Source organism: Xylocopa sonorina, chromosome 7, assembly GCF_050948175.1.
Source record: "Xylocopa sonorina isolate GNS202 chromosome 7, iyXylSono1_principal, whole genome shotgun sequence".
Classification (NCBI taxonomy): Eukaryota; Metazoa; Arthropoda; class Insecta; order Hymenoptera; family Apidae; genus Xylocopa; species Xylocopa sonorina.
The window spans coordinates 4,670,277-4,689,379 of NC_135199.1; the positions used below are offsets into that span (position 1 = coordinate 4,670,277).

General features: G+C 48.1%; 1 protein-coding gene across 3 annotated transcripts in view; it reads right to left on the reverse strand.

The window, feature by feature from the left end:
- Positions 1–19,103, reverse strand: part of LOC143425440 (protein trachealess-like) — a 122,527-nt gene that overhangs the window by 61,616 nt on the left and 41,808 nt on the right. The window contains exon 4 of one of the 3 annotated variants that reach the window (XM_076898215.1): positions 13,219–13,248. The exons of the other annotated variants lie outside the window; for them this stretch is intronic. Coding sequence (XP_076754330.1) covers positions 13,219–13,248 — 30 coding nt within the window. The remainder of the gene's footprint in view (positions 1–13,218; positions 13,249–19,103) is intronic. 3 annotated transcript variants of the gene reach the window in all.

Sequence of the window (19,103 nt, forward strand, 5' to 3'; positions counted from 1 at the left end):
AACAAGCCATTCTCGCGAACGATCCACGCGGACAGAAAGATCCTCGTGTCCCTTCTCACGCTACATTGTCCCTTAAAAGCAATTCGTCGCGAAGCAACGAAGAGAAAGAGAGAGAGAAAGGGAGATGGGGGCCCATTACGGCCGTCCAGCTAGTTCACGTGAGATATATCTTTCAATATAACGGAACATCCGTCAGACTTTCGGCCGGAGCCGTGTCCGGTTCTCGCGGACAATCTCGCAGAAACAATTCCGCAAGATGTCCGGAATGCGACGTCCACCGGGCGCCGGGTATCCCCGGATCACAGGGCTGACCATCTCCTTTGCATAACTGCCTCGATGTCCCACCCCTGTAGCTAAGTAGACGCCGCGGACCGACCCTGCGTCGAGAGCCGCGCGTCCAACCCCCGGAGGCCACCCTAGTCGCGCGGACGACGCTTACACGCTGCAATAACAGTAATATCTATATACGACGGCCAGCGTCGCGTCGCTGTCGTCCCCGGTGCTTCCTCCATCGTCTTTGGTGGTGCACGCGTGGATTCCATACGTAAGAACCAGGCCGCTACGAGGCGGATCAGCATTCAATTGTATCGAAATTTCCTCGGCCGAGATACAACTTCAATTTCACCCGGAATGGTTCCTCGGGTTCGTCGGAGGGAGGTGGACGCGTCTAAGGGTAGGTTAGAGAGGCGGCTAGTTCTTTTTAGGGTCGCGCGTGGGGGACGAGAGTTTCGAGACGGGATCGATCGTAGGCTGTGATGTGGATAATTGCATTTTTCTTCGTTCAGTTTTAAAAGAGTCTTCTCGATAGTCGCTTTCACTTCTAGCAGATCTACCACTTGATTTGCCTTATGATCGTATGGTCTACAACGTTTCGTTGGTCTCAAGCTGATTCTGTTCGTCGTTCGCAAACTTCCGTTCGAACGTGGATAAAAAAAAAAGAAAAAATGAATACCTTGACAGAGTTAATTTGTCCAGCGTCGCAGGATCGGTTGAAACGCAACGAAATGTAAATCAGGCATTACTAACGGTTAGTTGGCTGTCTTCGAGAATTAAAGAGAGGGCCACGCGACGTTTCGCGGCGCGGCCGCCTCGCTTTTCTTTCGCTAATTTAAATGTCAAAGCGAATTGTTTGATTATTTGCCATGCAAATGAAATTGTTTAAGACGAGAGGCGGCCCGCGGTGAAGTCGAGACGGTACCTGGGCCGACAGCCACCGAGGACCTGGGGATAATTCCGTCGCGTTAATTGGATCAAGGAGCCGGATTGAGGAGCGATCCTCCTACAGCGTGCAACGAGGGACTCGACCCTAGTTTAATTATGCTTCTCGGGTTCCGTAGCATGTCGCAATAATAGCGATACAATCCGCGGGACGCGTCCCAATTATTATCCGTTCGCTCGCGGGGAACTTGGACACCGATGATAAGAGATTTTCTACCAAAAAAACGATTAACGTCCTGTACATCGCTGTGTTTCTACAGCAAAATTCTGCTCCACGGGTGATCGTTTACCCCGTAAATTCCATTCGACGCGCGAATTACACCTCCCATAAAATAATCCCGACATTCAATATTTCTTGTCACTGTTTACAAATTTTTACAACTGTCTCGAATCCTGTCCGCGTCCACTTTTCCTGTCTCTAGGGTGGCCAATCACGCGATCACATCGGCATCAAACCGGACGTGCTCTCCCAGTCCCTTAATTGAGAACACGGCTCCGCCCAGGCCAGGCGACATATATGCAATAATGTTAATCATTATCGTAAATAACCGTCTCGCGTCACGCGAGTCGCGTACGATTTTCCGTGAAAGGAGCGAGACGTCGTTCTGTTCGTCGGCTGATCGGCGAAATTAGGCTCTTAAACATTGTACGCTCGCTGCGTCCCGATCTGCATAATTCGGCCTAAAAACGGCCTGGTTGAAAATCCCGCCGATTTTTCCGCTCGTTAATCGCCGGTGCGTCTTCAGCGTCGTGAACGAGAGGAGAACGTCCGCGGAAAAATTGCACGCCGCGGACGAGTATTATAATGAATCTCGCGGATAAGGATCGCGCGTAAACCGAGGTACGACAATTTTAGGAGGCGGTGATCGCCGCATGAATATTCATCCCGAGGAGACCGGCTCGCTCGCTTCTCTTACGTTTATAATTAGTAATCGAAACCGACGGGGATGGAAGGTAAGGCCGTCCACGACTTATTGATAGTTACTCGTCTTAACTGTCGTTAATACGTCGCTGTCGGTGATCGTGTAATTATCGTCGATCAGGAACGATTAGTAATACAAAATTGCACGCGGGATCGTAATGGGTGGGTCGTTAAATCGGAATTGAAACCGTGCCACGATTTTTGCAACTCCGCCGATCCCAATAAGACTCGCTCGAGTCAGTTTTATTGGATGGGATTTTTTGAGATCGCGAGGCAATCAGCTTCGAGTCGCGGCGTTCTAAGTGATTTATCGGTTTCTAACGCTCGGGTTGTAGTTCGAGACGATGAATGCTAACAGCGCAGCGACGAATGTAAACTTTGCATTATTAACTGAATCCCCGGCCCGTTCGTTAAACGAAGAAGCGCGCCGTGAATACCTCGGGAACGTGCTCGAAATTTACATATCTTTCGCGGATCATTATTCAAAGTCGCGCGGTCTCGATGTTAATGTTACAAATATGTCGGAGAGTCCTCCCCTTCGTTCATTACTCCAACCTATTAGACGTTTATAGCGAAACCTGAGTTCGAGTGGAAAGAAATAAATAAAAAAATACTTTAACGGTATTATCAAGCGATATTGATCGATAGCGATTTTTGAGAGGGTACAAGGATCGTTTTAGACGAAATGCAAGCAGTTTTGCAAAAGTCGGGCGGGCAGAGTCTCGGCATTGGAAGCTGGAGGAGCACTGAAACGGAAGGGAGTCGCGAGCGAGAGTCACCCTTTCGACCGCTTTCCACGGCCGCCCAGCTATTTCTCTCACTCGAGAGAGCACTCCGCGCAATCTGCCGTCCCGCATTTGCATACATAAGCTATTAAGCAGCTCTTTTCATTTCCTCCCGTTTATGACAGTTTAGTTAGAATAATGTTTTACAAGATTGCCGCGCGAACACCGCTCCGTCTAATGACATTTCTCCATCTGATTAATGCCCCTCGGCGTTATCGCGAGCCGTGCGCCGCCGCGATTTAAAACGAACCTCTCGAAATCGATCGAGGCGAATTCAATTCGCTTCTCGTGTATTATGTAGAACGTTTTCTTTTTTCTCTCTCGGAGACCCAAGGAAATTATTGGGAACGCTGGTACTACTATGTCGAGGGGAAATTTATCGACACAGCTACAACTTCTTTATACTCTATGCAGACGTTACTCTTTGGATGTCGCGTGACGCATTGAAATATTAAAGAATTTTGAAGAATGTGAAGCCTCGAAACATTTGGCGTAGTGTGTGAGTGAGTAAATGAATGAGTCTCAGAGGCATCGGTGACGATATAAAAGAGAGCAATGTTATATCGAACCGAGATTGAAATAAGAATAAAGAACTCTATTAATTTTATAGAACCACTAGTTTTTCTCCTCACGTGAAACTAGAATATGAATGAACGCAATAGAGTTGCTCTCTGCTTTCTATTTTCGAAAAAGTTCCGTACTTAAAGGAAGCCACTGTACGATCGAGAATAGTCAATCGAGAACTTCTGCCGCAAACGCGACCGCTTTTTGCCATCCGCAAACGATATTAAATAATTCGCCGAACAATATGTCCGCGGCGTGAGGCGCGTTTTTATTGTCCTCTTTATGGAGACCGGGGCGACTCGTTCCGAAGGCGCGTGTCATTATTTACGGCGTTCCCCTCTATTTTAAAATGATACCGCCGCGCGGCTTAAGACGCGAAATTTATAACGGCGAGCGTACGCGTGCACACGCTTTGTCCGAGCCGTGAGCAGCGTCTCCCGGTATCCGTAACGAATACAGGGCACTTGTAATTCATGAGTTCCCGTAACATTATGTGCTAAATATCCCTCGTTACTTTCACCCCGCCATAACCGCGGCGACGCGACACCACTTCCGATGTAATATCGCTGTTACGCTGTTGCGTAACCGCGCGGACAAAAGTTTATGCAAAATCAGCCGCGTTTAAAAGAAAAAGAAAAAGGGTGGCTCGCCGAGCGACGCGTCCGCGGCTGCATAAAACGAGGCAAATTCGATTACACGGCCGCGGCACCTGTGATCGTAAATTCGATTTTATATTTGATTAATGCCTCGACGTGGTTCCAGAAGGTATTACAATTTTATACTTTTGCGATAGTTATCTTCTGGACCTTGTTTATCTCTTCTTACGCGAACTTTTAGCATTTTGCGGTGTATCGTTTTTTTATTTTATCCTGTGTTTCTTAAGAACAGCGGTGGTTGCAACGAGATTCCCGAAAATGGCCGCACGGAAACGAGGAGTCCGCAGAAGGGAGATAACTATGCAGATTCACCCTAGAACCGATACAATATTTACAGGACTTTCAATGTTTCACGGGCGCACTGGCCTGCTGTATTATTTATGCTCCATTGCTTATGAATAACCGCTTCTATCCGAAACGCATACGTATAACCCAGGCCCGAAGTGGAATTTATATCGCGGTCGTTTCTCTTTTTTCCGCCAACATTCCGGATTATTCGTATTCCACCCCCCCGTGAAATCGGTCAAAGACGGGAACTCTTGTACCTGAGAGGAAGAGCAACGCGGCTAGTGTTCCTCGTTCTCGTAGCTATCCACGATTCGCCAATTCGACGTTGAACAGAACGTTGTTGCGAAGCGAGAGATGCTGCGGTCCACGGCCGTGAAACGTCGCGGCGAGATTTCATTAAAGGGTCGGGGAGCGATACTGCAGTCGAGTAAGAGGAATAATAAGTCGCAGGGCAATTAATAAACGCTCTCGATCGCGGTCATATATCAGGATGGGTAATTAACCGCGTAACCGTAGAATCTCGAGGCGTGGCCCGTGCTGCACGGGCACTCCTAACCTGTTGTGCGCGGAGCGACGAGGGAGGGCGTATTATTAGTCGCCAAGACGCTATAAATACAAGCCGTTACGAATTAAAAGAACCAACCGGGGCTTTATTACAACATTTTTAATTACCGTGAAACGGGCGGACATTTTTTTTTTCCTTCACTCGCTCCTGAACACCGCTCCTTTGCCCGGTCCGTTTCGTTCGTTTACGAGCTGCGAGAAAACGCGCGGCCCGCTAATTAAACGGGACGCTTCGAATGCCGAACGTTCAGCGCGTTAAAAGCTCCGATACCCGGACCCTCGTTTCTTTCTTTCGCGTTCGAGAGGGGTGCGCGTCCGTTAACCATGTTGGCTTGAAAATAATCGATTTTTCGGGAAAACACGCGTGGCGTTGGGTTTCGAAGCTTCTTCGAGGTTCAGAAATCAATATCTCTTAAGTATTTACGTGTGTGGACTGGTGATATGGGCACTGGTCGTAACGAACAAGTCTAAAACAATAAGGTTCTAGCTTCCTCTGGGCTGTCTTTAAAATGAAAACTCGAGCGACGCGACAGAGGCTGACGTTCGACAAAGACGAGACTTTTCGAGAGTAGAATTTCCGTGGCGAGGCTGGGTTTCTTCAACGAGGAACGAACGCCGATTCTGAGCGCGCGAGCGTACGCGTCGTTTGCATATCCTTTTGAGGCCGGCCTCCGCGGAGGAAGAGTGTAATCCGTTTCAGTCGCTCAGTTTATTCTGCATTGTGTTAATACACATACAATGGCCGCGTCGCATAAGAATACACGGTTGTGTGCGCGCTGGTCCCCGGGACGGCGTTGCTCTATTCAAAAGGTGAGCATGCAATTGAAGAAAAATGCACGTGGCCCCCCCGTCGGACCGCTCAAAAGCTCGGGAAAGCATTTCCATACATTTACAATTCTATTATGCATCTCTTTATGACGCTGTCGTTATAATAAGCGCGGGGAGGCTTATTAGCGGTTATCGGTCAACGTTCCGCTAACAATGCTCCTTTTTCACGTCGATTTTCACTGCTAAACGACCAGCCTGGTTCCCTTTCCAGCTGGATGCGAAGCGATAAAAGTTGCCGAATGCCGCTTATTATTATACGACAGAACAGAGACATTAAAAAAAGAAAAAGGTGAACATCTCGAATTGGAAGAAACCATCGTTACGTTTTCGAAATTTCATCCACCTCGGCCATTTCCAATCTAATCCGGCAAACAAACCGAGGCACCCGCCCCAATCGTACGTCAACAATTTCCCGAAGCCAGAGCATCGTAGCCGGGCGCATTGTCATGCAAACTGGCGCCGAAGAAAGAACAGAATCAAGAAGGGTCACGAAAGTAGAGAGAGGGAGAGAGAAAAAAAAAGGAGAAAGATTCCAACGGGGCATCAAAACGTTCAATTCGATGAGACTCGGTGGTCCCTAAGTAGAAGGCAGAGTGACGTCGTCGGGCTCTACAGGTCTTCGATGCTTAATCGTCTGTCAAATTCACGGTACGCAGGCTCGCTATCAATTCGCCGCGGGGCTGGAGAACGCGCGGGAGGGGTGGAAATGGTTCGTACCGGCGGGCCGTTGGAGAACGCGGAAAGTTACAATCGGCAGTGGCGCTTGTTTTAATAACCATTCGTTTCGAATCGTCGTTAGCTCTTGTCAAGCGCGAGAAAATTGCTTCCACTCCCTCCTGCCGCCATAGCGGGAGCCCCCGCGCTCGCGTTCACCCCCTTGTACTTTTAATTTCGCCCCGTCGCGATCTCCGATTCCTCTTTCTAGATTTCGCCCGATTTTCCTCGTCGCTGTGCGCCCCTCCCGTCTTCCTTTATTCGCTCCTCGTTCTCCGTTTCCACCACGCTTCAACCCGCGGCTCGAATTTTTTTTTCGGCAGCCAGCAGGCATTTTAATTGGAACGACACGGGCCGATTGCACGGACGCCTGCCGGGAGGGAAACGATCGGGACCGTGTATTAATTTGCCGAACACGTATCTCGCGTGTAAACTAATTTGCTCGGGTGAATCGGCTAGCTACCGGCTAGACACGTTATTATGTTGCGCGTAACACACTGAAACGCTCGCGCGATGCACGCTTTCCCCGGCCCTTTTTCCCTTTTTTCTCTGTCCACCGGTCTTTTCGCATTCGTCGGATAACTGTGTTATCTGAAATTGATATCTGCGGGGAGCCGCGGCGTACGTTACGTAATGCGGTATAATTATAGAGCCGAGGAAATTGAACACAATGTATGGCTAATGAATTTGATTTGCTAATGCGTTATGGGCTGAATAGAAGCGGTTATTTTATGGGTTAGTTTGTTTGCCTTGCACGGCTAGGCATTTAATTGCTTTTACTCGCGCGCAGACCGCGTTCTGTTTCGTTTTTATGCAATTAGAATATCGCCGGCGCCGTGATACACGGTCGATCGCCCTGCCAGCCGATTCGATTTGTCTTATTCTGTTGGTTTCTTCGTAATTGAAAAAATAGTGCCGCCTCTCGTATATTATAGAGCAGCGCTCCGTAATAATGTTCGACAGTTCCGCGAATAATCCGGCGTGTAACACGGTGTATCATTTAGATACGCGCACTTTCGCATTCGAAAAATGTGCACGATATCTATCATGAATTTCTATGTTTGGTAGAACGCTATTAAAATAATCACACGCTGCCTGGCAACAAATAAAAATCAGATTTCGAGGAAAGTGGCTACACGTAACTGTATATATTTGATACTCGAGACAAGAGTTCGCACGAATGAAATCAAAATTTTTCTCAAATTTAAGTTTAAGTATTCGCCGCGGACCACGGAAATGATTCGACGTGATCGTTTCTACCAACCAATCACCCAGCCAGCGGCCCTATCCAAGGGAAGTCTTCTCAATTAAAGCGGTCTTAATGTATGCATCGAGTTCTGTGTCCCGTAGAGGAAGCCGCGAGAGGGACTCTAAGGAGCTGTGGCCGCGAGAGACGGTGTGATTTAAGATGAGACGTCAAGTGTAGCTACTTCGAAGGGCGCCGGCCAAGTCCTCCGTGTCAATTCTCAGAGCAATCTGCCGATGCAGATTAGGATAGAACTCTGTCCGTCCCCGTCCCTCGATTTACGCCGTCGATGCCTTGGCTCTCGTGTCGAGATTAATTGGCCCTAGTTCGATTCGCGACCGATTCTTTGCGAATCGACCACTCTGGCGATCTCGATTTTCCTGGGATTTTCACGGAATCCATTGCGTTCCTATTGTGATTTATATGGCGTTCTTCCTTAATTCTTTGTACGAAACTGAATTGATTTTGAACGTAAGAAATTGAAAATCAAAAGTTATTTCCAACGTAGATGATTCGTGTAGTTTCATAATTTCGACAAGATCCTGATCTTTAGTTTCTCGTTAATAGAAGCTGTTCAGACAGACATTTATTTAACATAATAATCGCGTAAGAGGTACGGAAGAATCCGCCGTAAACGCCATGGCAACGTGTATGCATGAAAATGAGGTACAAATTCAAAGCTCCATATCTGTCGCCTTCACTGCAACGTACAACCGTACCCAAACCGATATTCTTCCACCCTCTAACAGCGCGATTCTTATCAACCCTTCCTCTCTCTTCTCGACGGGGTTTCCGATCAGTTTCCTCTTCTGTCGAATACACCGTTATTAAACGGTCTATTTCTAATCCTAGCGAAAGTGCATCGATCACGTTGCCGCAGTAAATCGTAACTCAAAGTCCGGCATCGTAGCGATTATCGAGGGCGAGAGAAATTCGAGTCGTATAATCCGCAGATGTCGTACGCGGCGGCTCGTGGCACGTCGGATCCGTGGCGAATCGCGTCGTTTAAAGACTAACGACAGTTGCGGATGCACAAGTATGCAGCCGTGGACGTAAAAGGCCCAGAAGCCTCGTAACGACCAGCTATTTGGCATGGGACGCGTGCTAGCCAAGGGCTGCTTCCTCCACCCCACACCCTCTTCCTCTCACTCTCTCTCTCTCTCTTTCTCTCTCTTTCTCTCGCTCGTCCACTGCTCGCACTTAGGTCGGGGTGGCGAACAAGGGTGGGCCCTCCAACTGTTATGGTCAGGATTACCCACGGGGTCGACGCGTATCGGGGCTCAACGTTTCCTACCCCCGTTGACCGACACACTTAGAACAACAATAACTCAGTAATCCGCGCGGACCTGCTTGTCCCGGGCGGCGATGAAAAATGTAAAAATCCGGGAAAACCGCTGCCCCGTGACAGTTCAATACATTTTAAATGCGTTCCGGCGCATTTGCGGGATACGATAAGCGGCCACGGTACCCAACGCCCCCAATATGTCCGTTATTTATTGTCAGATTTATGGAATAAATGAGTAGCGCGCGTGGCACTCGCTCCACGTGCATGTGTTCTTCTCCTTGGCTCTATTATTAATGCCACCGCACGCGATACCGAATCTGTACGCGTGTATAAATATTTTCCAAGTTCGGCTAGAATCGGGGGTGGTCTCCTTTAAAATGCTACCACTGCGAGCAGAAATTCTGAAATTTGTCAGCAATCAAACTCGAGGTGGCTTCGATTTTCCCTTGTCGATTCCAAATTCAAGCATCTCCGACGGTTATGTCTGGTTGATTCCACGGAAATTATCGGATCGGTTCAGTCAGATTTTCCAACGATCGCCTCTTTCGTCGTGGGCAATTTCGAGCGCGGAAATATAGTCAGAGGGATGCCTTCTGAAAAGAGTGGCCTAACAGGGTGCGGAGTTTACGCTGGCGGCGTTGAGTGGATCCTAATAAAAGACCATAGTCGGCTTATCGAATCTCGGGTTTGCGGTGGCGGAGAGCGTTCATGGCCTGTAGCCATTTTCACCCCTCTGTCGAACTTCAACCACCGCGCCATTATCCTGGCCTTCCGCCGCGGTATCGTTTGCCAGCGTCTTCGAGGAAACTCGAAGCGTCGACCATGGAGACTCGAGCGTTTCGACACGGACGAACGAAGGGAATTACAATCGAACGACTCAGGAACAGCGTGAAAAATGTCTACTGACGAAATTTCATTGATCGAAAACAGCATAGAAACAATTCGATAGCCGCTGAAATTATCTCGTCTGTCTTCTAATAAACCGTGGAGTATTTAAGTACAATAGGAGGAAGAGAATAGGCTCGACAAAGCTCTCGAAGATGATCGAAACGATGAACGACGAGCGAAGAAGAAGCGAGAAAGGGAAGAAAAGGAGAGAATAAGAAAGAAAAGAAGGATAGGAAGAAAGGAAAGAATAGGAGGGTTGGTGGAATGCCTTTATACGGCGCATCTCTATGAGATTCTTTCACGACACGCCGATTTAAAATGCCTTTTAAGAAGCTAGGTAGGGATTGGTGGAATTGTGCCCGGCTGAATCGAACGTTCAACGCCCGTACCCTCTGATGCTCCGTTAAGTTGCATTCCTACTTTCTACCTTAATAAGAAAGTCGACGTGTTCGTGTCTATACTTATGCAACGAGCCGTGCTCGATTTGACGACGTCGAAAGGAGCAATATTCGAGTTGCCCCCTTCGATCGAATGCTCGAGTCTTCTGCTTCCCTTTTAATTCAGCGTAACGCTCGTTATACATTAAAAACGCAAGTGGAATGGAGATATTTTTATATGAAAAAAAAAACTCTCGCTACATCGTCGAATTAAACAACTTTTCCACGTTAGCACTTAATGTTAGAAGCATTTCTACTTTTCTGTTCAAGTATTTTCGATAAACTGTGAATATAAAATTTTTTGTCGACGACTGTTGCAAATCGTTATTCGATTTTTTAATAATTCAAAGAATAGAAAGCAGAGAAAATCCGAATTGGCAGGAGGTAGGGAACGTGCAGAGGGTTGGGGGTGGAAATGAAGCATCGCGCGACCCAAAGGAAGACGAACAAGGGGGTCCAAGCGGTCCTTCGGGAAACAAAAGCGCTCGTTTCGCCGCATTATAATACAACGACAGTAAACATATCCCGCAACTTAAAATCGCGCTGCTTTGCAATTCCGCTCTGCACCTCGAATTTTAACATAATCGCGTTTCAAAGCCGGATAATATTTATACGATAATTGAGCAGGCCACGCCGGCGCACTATAATCCACGCGCATTATGGAAATCTGTAAAACGCGGTGCTTTGATCAGTTTCTTCGTTCGTCCGATTTCACTACCTCCGCTTTTTCTGTCTAATGTAATTTAGAGGACGTTGCTCGAGAATTCTCAGCATTTTTCCGTCAAAATTTCCACAATTCTCACCAAACTTTTACACCAAAAAAATTTAATCTTAACCATCGCAGAAATAATGAAAAAAAAATCGCTGCGTCCTCCACGTTATCGTTATTAATTAAATTTGCCAACGAGATTCGATTTGTCCCCTGTCTCTCCAAGGATCCAAGCGAAATGAGAAAAGAGCGAACCAGAACTGAAGCAACGATCGCTCGACAATGACATTGGCCTGGACCACGGTGGTCCGCGAGGCGTCTTTGAACCGGCCATTATGGAGATTCATAGGAAGAGTATTGTGCGTTGTATTATGCGTGCGCAGAGACGGAACCACGCGTTACAGTGACGAGGGCAGGAACCGTACGAGTGAAGCTCGAGCGGAGCGAAAATTTTCGGCGATGGGGGATCATTATCGACGATGCGACGCGGCACGATTGCCCGACTCGCGCCCCCTCGCAGTTTGGTCCCATTTACATTGTTAATAGAATCATTATTAGGTTATCGTGGCGATTTATCCGGCTAATTGGACTCGTTCGGGGCCATCGAGAGGCCCGGAGGAAAAATGCATGCTGCTCGCTAACGCTGGCTCCCCGCTTCGAGGTGGAGGCCCTTAAGGCCCTGTGCACATCGCGATCCACTTGTCTTTAAATTTCAACCACATTGTCTGGCAATTTGCTCGAGCAAATTGTGTTCTGAGTCGATTGGCGATGTGGATCGTGGGGTGAAATAAATAGCTGGTGAAGATTATGTCGCACGAGAACTTGATGTCTACATAGAGATGGAAATTGTTTAGCTGCGAGTAGCTACGATCGTAGGAAGCGATTCTAGGATACCAAAGTAGAATGAAAATGAGGAATTATGAAAGTGCCATTCGAGGTTTCTCTTTCGAGGATGAATATGCATTCACCATATATTAGCGAGGTTAATTCTAAAGTGAATGCAACGCGATGATACCCACGATTAGTATTAGAGCAAGCAAAATTAATCTGTTATTATAAGACAGATCAAACCATAGAATTGCTCCAGGAATATGTGAGTTCACTCCAGATTTAGATAAAATGCGTCTAGGAGTATGAGACGAGGAATCCCGTGAAGAAAAGATCAAGTGAACTCTTCAAAAGTCACTCAGTGTTTCATAGTATTTCATAGGGTAAAGACTGGAAAACTAATTTCAAATTCCCATTTAAATACTAACAAGAATCTTTCTTTCGCCTAAAATCCTAATAATCAGCAGTACCAAATACGTATCCGAGGTAAATTTTAAATTAAAAATTTAAATAACCGTAACGTTAACGCGATCATAAACTAATTCAAGTACGATCGTTCGCGTTTGCTCTAGAAGAAAAGTGTCGCAAAAAGGACACGTGCCGCTCGTGTGCACCCGGCCTAACGCCGTCCCGACGCTCCGTTTCAGCCGGGAATATTCGAACGTTATTATCCCGCTGATACAGGCTGCGAAATCATAGAGCAGCGAGCGGGCGCGCGAGGGCCGAGCGCTCTGAAAAAAAGTTAATCGTCGTGTAGCGCAATAATTACTTTCGCTGGGGTCTTCCCTAGGCGGCTGCACCGCGAATCCGCTCCTCGTCTCGCGCGTCCACCACCGTCGACTAGGTGCACTCGAGTAATTACGTATTATACGAGTTCGATCGAGATTTACGACATTCCGTGAATCCGATTTAATCGATTATAATTTTGAAAACATAATTGCTATTAGTTCGTCATCCCGCGTTAGATTGTTTCCTGGTTGACTCTCGTCGTCTGGACACATCGAAAGCGTTTTCACGTCGTTTACTCCCTCGACTTTCTCGAGTAATCGAACCGTGTCCATTCTTATGATTAACAGAGAAAATCCTGCGGAAAGAAATCTAGCAACGACTATGATAAAAGGAACGTTCTCCAAGCGGAAGCAATTTAAAAAACAGGGAGGCGAAAAGGGAAAATCAAGGGGGATAGAAACCAATACCAAACGTGAGGAATGAAAACTAAACTAACTAAGATGGAGAAGCAAGCTAGAAGAGACTCGGCATGCGTTCAGACTGAAATGCTAGCGTACCTTTCGAAAGCGTAGTGTCTCTCGTCAAATCTGTAACACATAAACAAGCATCGTCACTACACAGCATTGGTACAGGATCATCCGGCGCGGGGGGTCATTCGATCAGAAAAAAAAGCCATTGGTGCTAGCCCGACCCGTTTTATAAACTAGTTTAGAGCAGCCTTTCCAGAGCGAGGGAGAACGATGTAACCGCGTTTAGAGGGAAGAAAGAAAGAAAGAAAGGCAGAAAGACAGAGAGGAGGTGGAGGAAGGAAGGAAGGAAGGAAGGAAGGGGGTGGGAGGACAAAAGTGAAGGGTAGCTGGATGGAGATTCAGGTGGATAAAAAGTTGAGGGGAGAAAGAAGAAGAAGAAGAAGAAGGAGATGAAGAAGAAGAAGAAGAAGAAGAAGAAGAGTGAGAGGGAGAGAGGAGAACCGCGAAGATTATTTGAGACGGTAGACGGGTAGTTTGGTGCACATAAGTAGTTATACCTATAAGTAGACATAATCATCACCAGCGTAGGTAGGCAGACGGGTAAGGTTAATTTCCAAACCCCGTATTATGGTCCCCGAATCAACTTTTCCATAGTATAATAAGCAATTTTATGACGTGCACTCGCAATTATATTGAGATTAGATAAGACCGGCCCCGTTTAGTCTTGCAGCCCCTAAAGCCTGCGCCAGGCCATTGTCCGACTGGAAGTATTTGGGCCTGTATTAGGCATCTGCGCGTGCATCTATGTGATTTGCCGCATATTTGTGGAACGTCTATGGCTGTCGTAAGTTTGATGATACGTTGGTCGCCCGGGAAGATCGTTACGGATTAAATCGATCGCGTTAATCTCGACGATGAATGCCGCGCGATGGCCAGGACGTTGAATTCCAGAAAAAAAAAAAGAAAAAGAAAACACCAACCTTTCATCTACGTATCCACACTTTTCGAATAGCCGCGTGCGAATAAGAGGAAACGCGTGACAAACCCCGCGCGATTTCCTCGCGACGATTTGCAAACCCCGGCAAATCGTCGATCGGATCGGCAAGTTTTTGCCACCGCGAGACTTCCGAGCTCGCGACAAACCGAACCCCGCGACACGCCGCATTTACAATGTTATTTTTCTCCTAAATGGAACTTCTTCTGATATCGCGATCGAGGGGGCCAGGCCCGGGGGCGTCGTTTTTCCGATACTCGGGGCCCCCGGCCCGGAATGCCGGCCGAAACCCGATAAAAACCGAATCAAATATCCGACCCGTTCGGCTCCTGGGCCCCAGGGCCCCGGCTAATGAAAATACCCATTGTTAACCGGCCGGTTTTGCGCCGAGAAATTTTCGGCCCCCAGTATCCCGGCCTCGCGCGGCATTTCACTGCCGGACGTATTAGGCTGAACGCGTAATTACCGCGAGTTTCTTTTTCCCGTCACCAACTGGCCACCCCTCCCTTTCACCGTTCGGTGTACTTGCGTTCTCCTATTTTGGAGCTCGATCCGTTTCAATTGATTCGAGGAGATCGAAAAAAGAAAACTGCCAACCGGAGCGGTTCTCGCTTTCTTTTTCTATCGAACGTCGAGGAGAGTCCGACGGGGGCGGGGTGTTCTCAGGGGTTGAAAGATATTTGAAAACAGCCGTGTCGATTCTGCGTGCGATCTTGTGATCGGTTCTGTGTCGCGCGCAGAAATGTTCGATACTTTAGGTGGTGGATAATTTAGGGGTGTACAGGTTTCGATGGCGAGGAAATGAGGTGCTTCGCCGCGGAAGAGGAACCGTGGCCCCCGTTGGGAGCGTCGAGGGCCACGACAATCGCAGTCAATTGCCATTACGGGAAATTAAATCAGTCGTGCCTCTATTTACGCGGACCCTAATACCTTGTAAATTGACCGACCGCCAAGAGATAACGGCGAGGTCTTCGATGGCGAAGAATTCAAGACGATATATACCTCAGCCTATCTATTGTACAACTTCGATTCAAGAAAAATAATTGTACGCACATTTTATAGGCGAAAAAACATTTCTCGTTTCCTCTATCGTCGAACAGAAACGATACCAAATAAAATAGCAACAAGAACGAAGATGAATCAAGTTTCCAATTTAATCCTTGGACGACCACAAAATTCCATCTGACGAGTCGAAGTTCGCAAAAGACACCCGGAAACGCGGTGGAAAGCCTCGAGTTCGATTCGCGGCGTCTGCTCGAGGCACGGATCGCTCGAGTACGTCCAGAAGCCGTAAAAACGGGCGAAGGAGGCTTCGTTGAACCGAACCGGAAGCGGGTCGATACCGCGGGCGAACGGTAGGACGTGGAAACAATTTGAATCGCGGCCGGTTGCATTCGTTCGGGGGATCGGTTTCGGAACGGTTTCTCCCTGATCCGCATTTAAGTTAGCCTCACGTCCTGCCGGCAGCACGTGATCCAGCTGCTCGGGAGGAATCCCACGTATCCGTGACGTCACCCCTATATCTCGGGGCCCTCGCGCGGCAACCTGCACGAGCCCCGATACCTTTCGTTGCGCGAGCACGGGCACGGCCGCGCGCGACTTCTGTCTAGTCGGCTGACTTATTAGGAATTCCGCTCCGTCCCACGTGCAGAAATTCGGCTCCGCCACGTGCACTCGCCGGACGCACGTTCTTATAATTTGCGAGACGTCGGTGGACTGCTTAAACCCACGTACACCCGGTCTACGGAGTCTGTGTTCGAATCGGGTCGCTCCGGTTCACCCTCTCGATGCTTTGGTGCTGTGGGTGCTGCGGGTGTCGTGGATGCGCTCTGGTCTTCGCGTGGGGTGTTGCGATGATTGATCAACGCGTGGATTTTTGGTTTTCATGCGGATAGTCGTCATGGCGGCGAAAAGAAGCAATTTACGAATTGCAGTAACGACAGTAACGTTATAAACGATCTTCTATTCTTTATACCATTTGGTGATTACGTTATACACTTTTGGTTCACCTGTTCGTATCGATGTCCTCTAATGTTTAATGCATGGCCAGCTAGGAACGACGTGTCCGCTTCGAAAGCTACGATTCTGTTTTTAATCGGGGATATCTTCAATCTGGTAACGGTTAGTTCCGTGGCGTAGGTTTTTTACGGTAGGGGCGATCAGCGGGCTGCATCATTGCTATTAATCACCACATTATCATTTAATTGATACTCTCGCGGTATATCGCATAATACCAGAAAAATATGCGGGTGCCGCGTATTATTTCGTGGCCGTGGCGGGAACTTTTTCAGCCAGCCCTAAATCACGTCGGATAATAAGTCTCCGCGAATGTCCTAACGTACGGCGTGATAATTCACGATGATAGATATCGTAGCCGAATATTCGCATAATCCTTTCTTTATATTGGTCGATCAAGGGAAAAAGGTTCGCGGTGAAGCATCGGCATCCCGTGGCTACGAGTGCGTTCTCCCTTGGTAGCTCTCTAAATCTTGCGCCATTTTTACTGCTATCCCCCTTTCAGCAACAATGCAGCCAAATTTCCAGCGTTTCTCTTTTTACACGAATCACGCGTAGAACTTCGAACGAAGAAAAAGGTATCGTCGAACATTCTCCGTTCTACTTTTCACTGCGCGAGGAATCCGATGGAAATCGTTCGACAACGTAAACGGATATTCCGAGCGGTGTAAATGGCTAGTAATCGCTGTGTCTAACTGGCAGAAAAATTGTCGGGGAAGGTTGTTGAAGAAACGGGGACGAAGAAAGGTAAGAAACGAATGATTAAGCGTTACGCGTACCATATACTCGAGGGAGAACAAACTCCCTCCGTAAAATCTAGAAATCGGTAAACAGACTGTGAACGAGCAACTCGAAGAAACGTTCAAAGAACAGATCGAGAAGAATAGCAGGTTGAAAGAAAAGACGAAGTCGAGAATTAAAAGGAACACCTTCCGAATACTTTTTTCACCAAAACTCAACGTAAAATCGACGCTCTTCAATTTCGCTATTCACCAAAAAATCTCCCACAGACATCCATCGATACGTCATGATTACTTCCAGACAAAAATTCATATAAAATTAATAAACCTGCAAATGATCAACGCAGAACGTCAAGACTAAGCCAAACCCATCACGAATCCACGCTTCTTCCCAACCGTTTCGTCATCATCGAGAGACGAGGCCCCTCTCTAAAGAGCCTTCCATCACTCGTTCGAAAAAAAAAGAAGAAATAAAAAATCCAAAGGAAAAAAACCCAGAAAAACCACAAAGAGTAAAAAGCTTAGAAAACAAAGAGAGGAGGGAGAAAAGGAAAGAGTAGAGAGGCTAACTCCGTGTAGCCTCGGTGTCCGTGGCCGCTAGCACGGGACACGGACGAAGCGAGAAGAATGCTCGGTATAGATCACCGGGCCGGAGCGTAACGCGGGGCAATTGGTCACGGTAGGCGAGAGCGTGTAGAAACGCGCATTGTCGAGGTCTCATAAGACCGGGGAGGAAATCGCGCGCGACAATGGGTAGCGAGCGGGGGATGGAGGGGGTATACCCGGTACCACGGCTAACAGAGGACGAACGAGCCGGTGGAAGGTGTTGAAGAAAAGTGCCGGTGGTACCGCGACGTATCGTGGCGAGTGAAAATCCTCCGCGTCATTGTTTCGGACGTTCCTCTTCCTTTCAGCGTTATTTATCGGCCGGTTGAATATTCAGCGGAGGCACGGGACAAAACTGTCGTCGGGACACAATCAGGCGAAACGCGCGCGGTGTGCCCGGTTGGTCCCGGGGGCGAAGGAGGCGCGAGTGGCCGTGGTGTTTCCTTGGTACGTCGCACGGAAACACCGTACGCAGTTTCTCTTTGGGGTCTCTCTCTTTCTCTGGCTCCCTTCTGTGTTTCTCTCGGTAGCGGGCCAGGCATCGCGCGTGGATATTGTTGGAGAACGAGGTTGGACGTCGGACGAGCAGCACCGTCAACGCGAGTACAATGCCGCAAGAACGACGGAATGCATTAATATTAATAGTGGCACCGCGGAGGAGTCCTCCCGTAACGGTGGCCGGAGTCAGGTGAGCCGCTCCTGCAGGAAAGCTCTCTCTGATGCTGACCGGCGAAATCTCGAGCTTCGCGGGAACATTCTGTTTTTTTTCTCTCTTCTTTTCTCTCCCATATCTCCTTCTGCCTTCCCTCTTTTTTCTCGTTTCATTGTCGGTTGGTTTGTTTGGCCGCTGGATCGTGTCGGGTCAGTTTTAATGAGGTGGGAAGAATTGATTGTTCGACGCGTTGGCGATGAAAGAAGCGTGTGGTTTCGACCGATTTTTCTTGTCTGCCGCGTTTCCTCGCGGTGCGAGACACGTTCTTCTGCACAGTTTTTTTTTAATGACGGAGTTCTGTTTGAGAAAACTGGCGTGCGCGAGAGGAAGTCTCGACACCTGCGAAATTCATGTACCAGAAGCTTGACGAGACGTTCAATTTAGTTCTCCCACTTTCAGCGATCACGTAGAGAATCAACACGCGAATCTTCTCACTGCTTCTTATCCACTTCTGCCAGACATGGTCTCGTTTCCGCTTGTACAAAGGGAGCAGCCGACCGCTTGTTAGATCGCCAGCCCAAGCAGAGGCATACTTGCCATTCGATAAGGTTGTCGCCTGGAGCATTGGCTACGCCTCCGAGGTCGCCGCCCGTTTACTCCCACGTAGGTACCTTTTCCTTTATCATCGCACCTTCACGGTTACCCGACGTTACGCCGCGTTACGCGAGCCTCCGCGGTTCAACCGTTCAGCCGTACCTGCTCCACCGCCATTAGTAGGTACGTGCGAACGTCCAATCCATTCACTGAGATATTTTAATCGTTCCATGAAACGGAGTTTCTGGTAATTATTCTCTCGTCCGTGCGATATTTTTTTTTTTAAATACAAAGCGTTGCTATAATTATGAATGAAAAGCGATAAGGAAGGAAGTAGACCGTTTTTTAATAAAATATAGAGAAGTAGAGA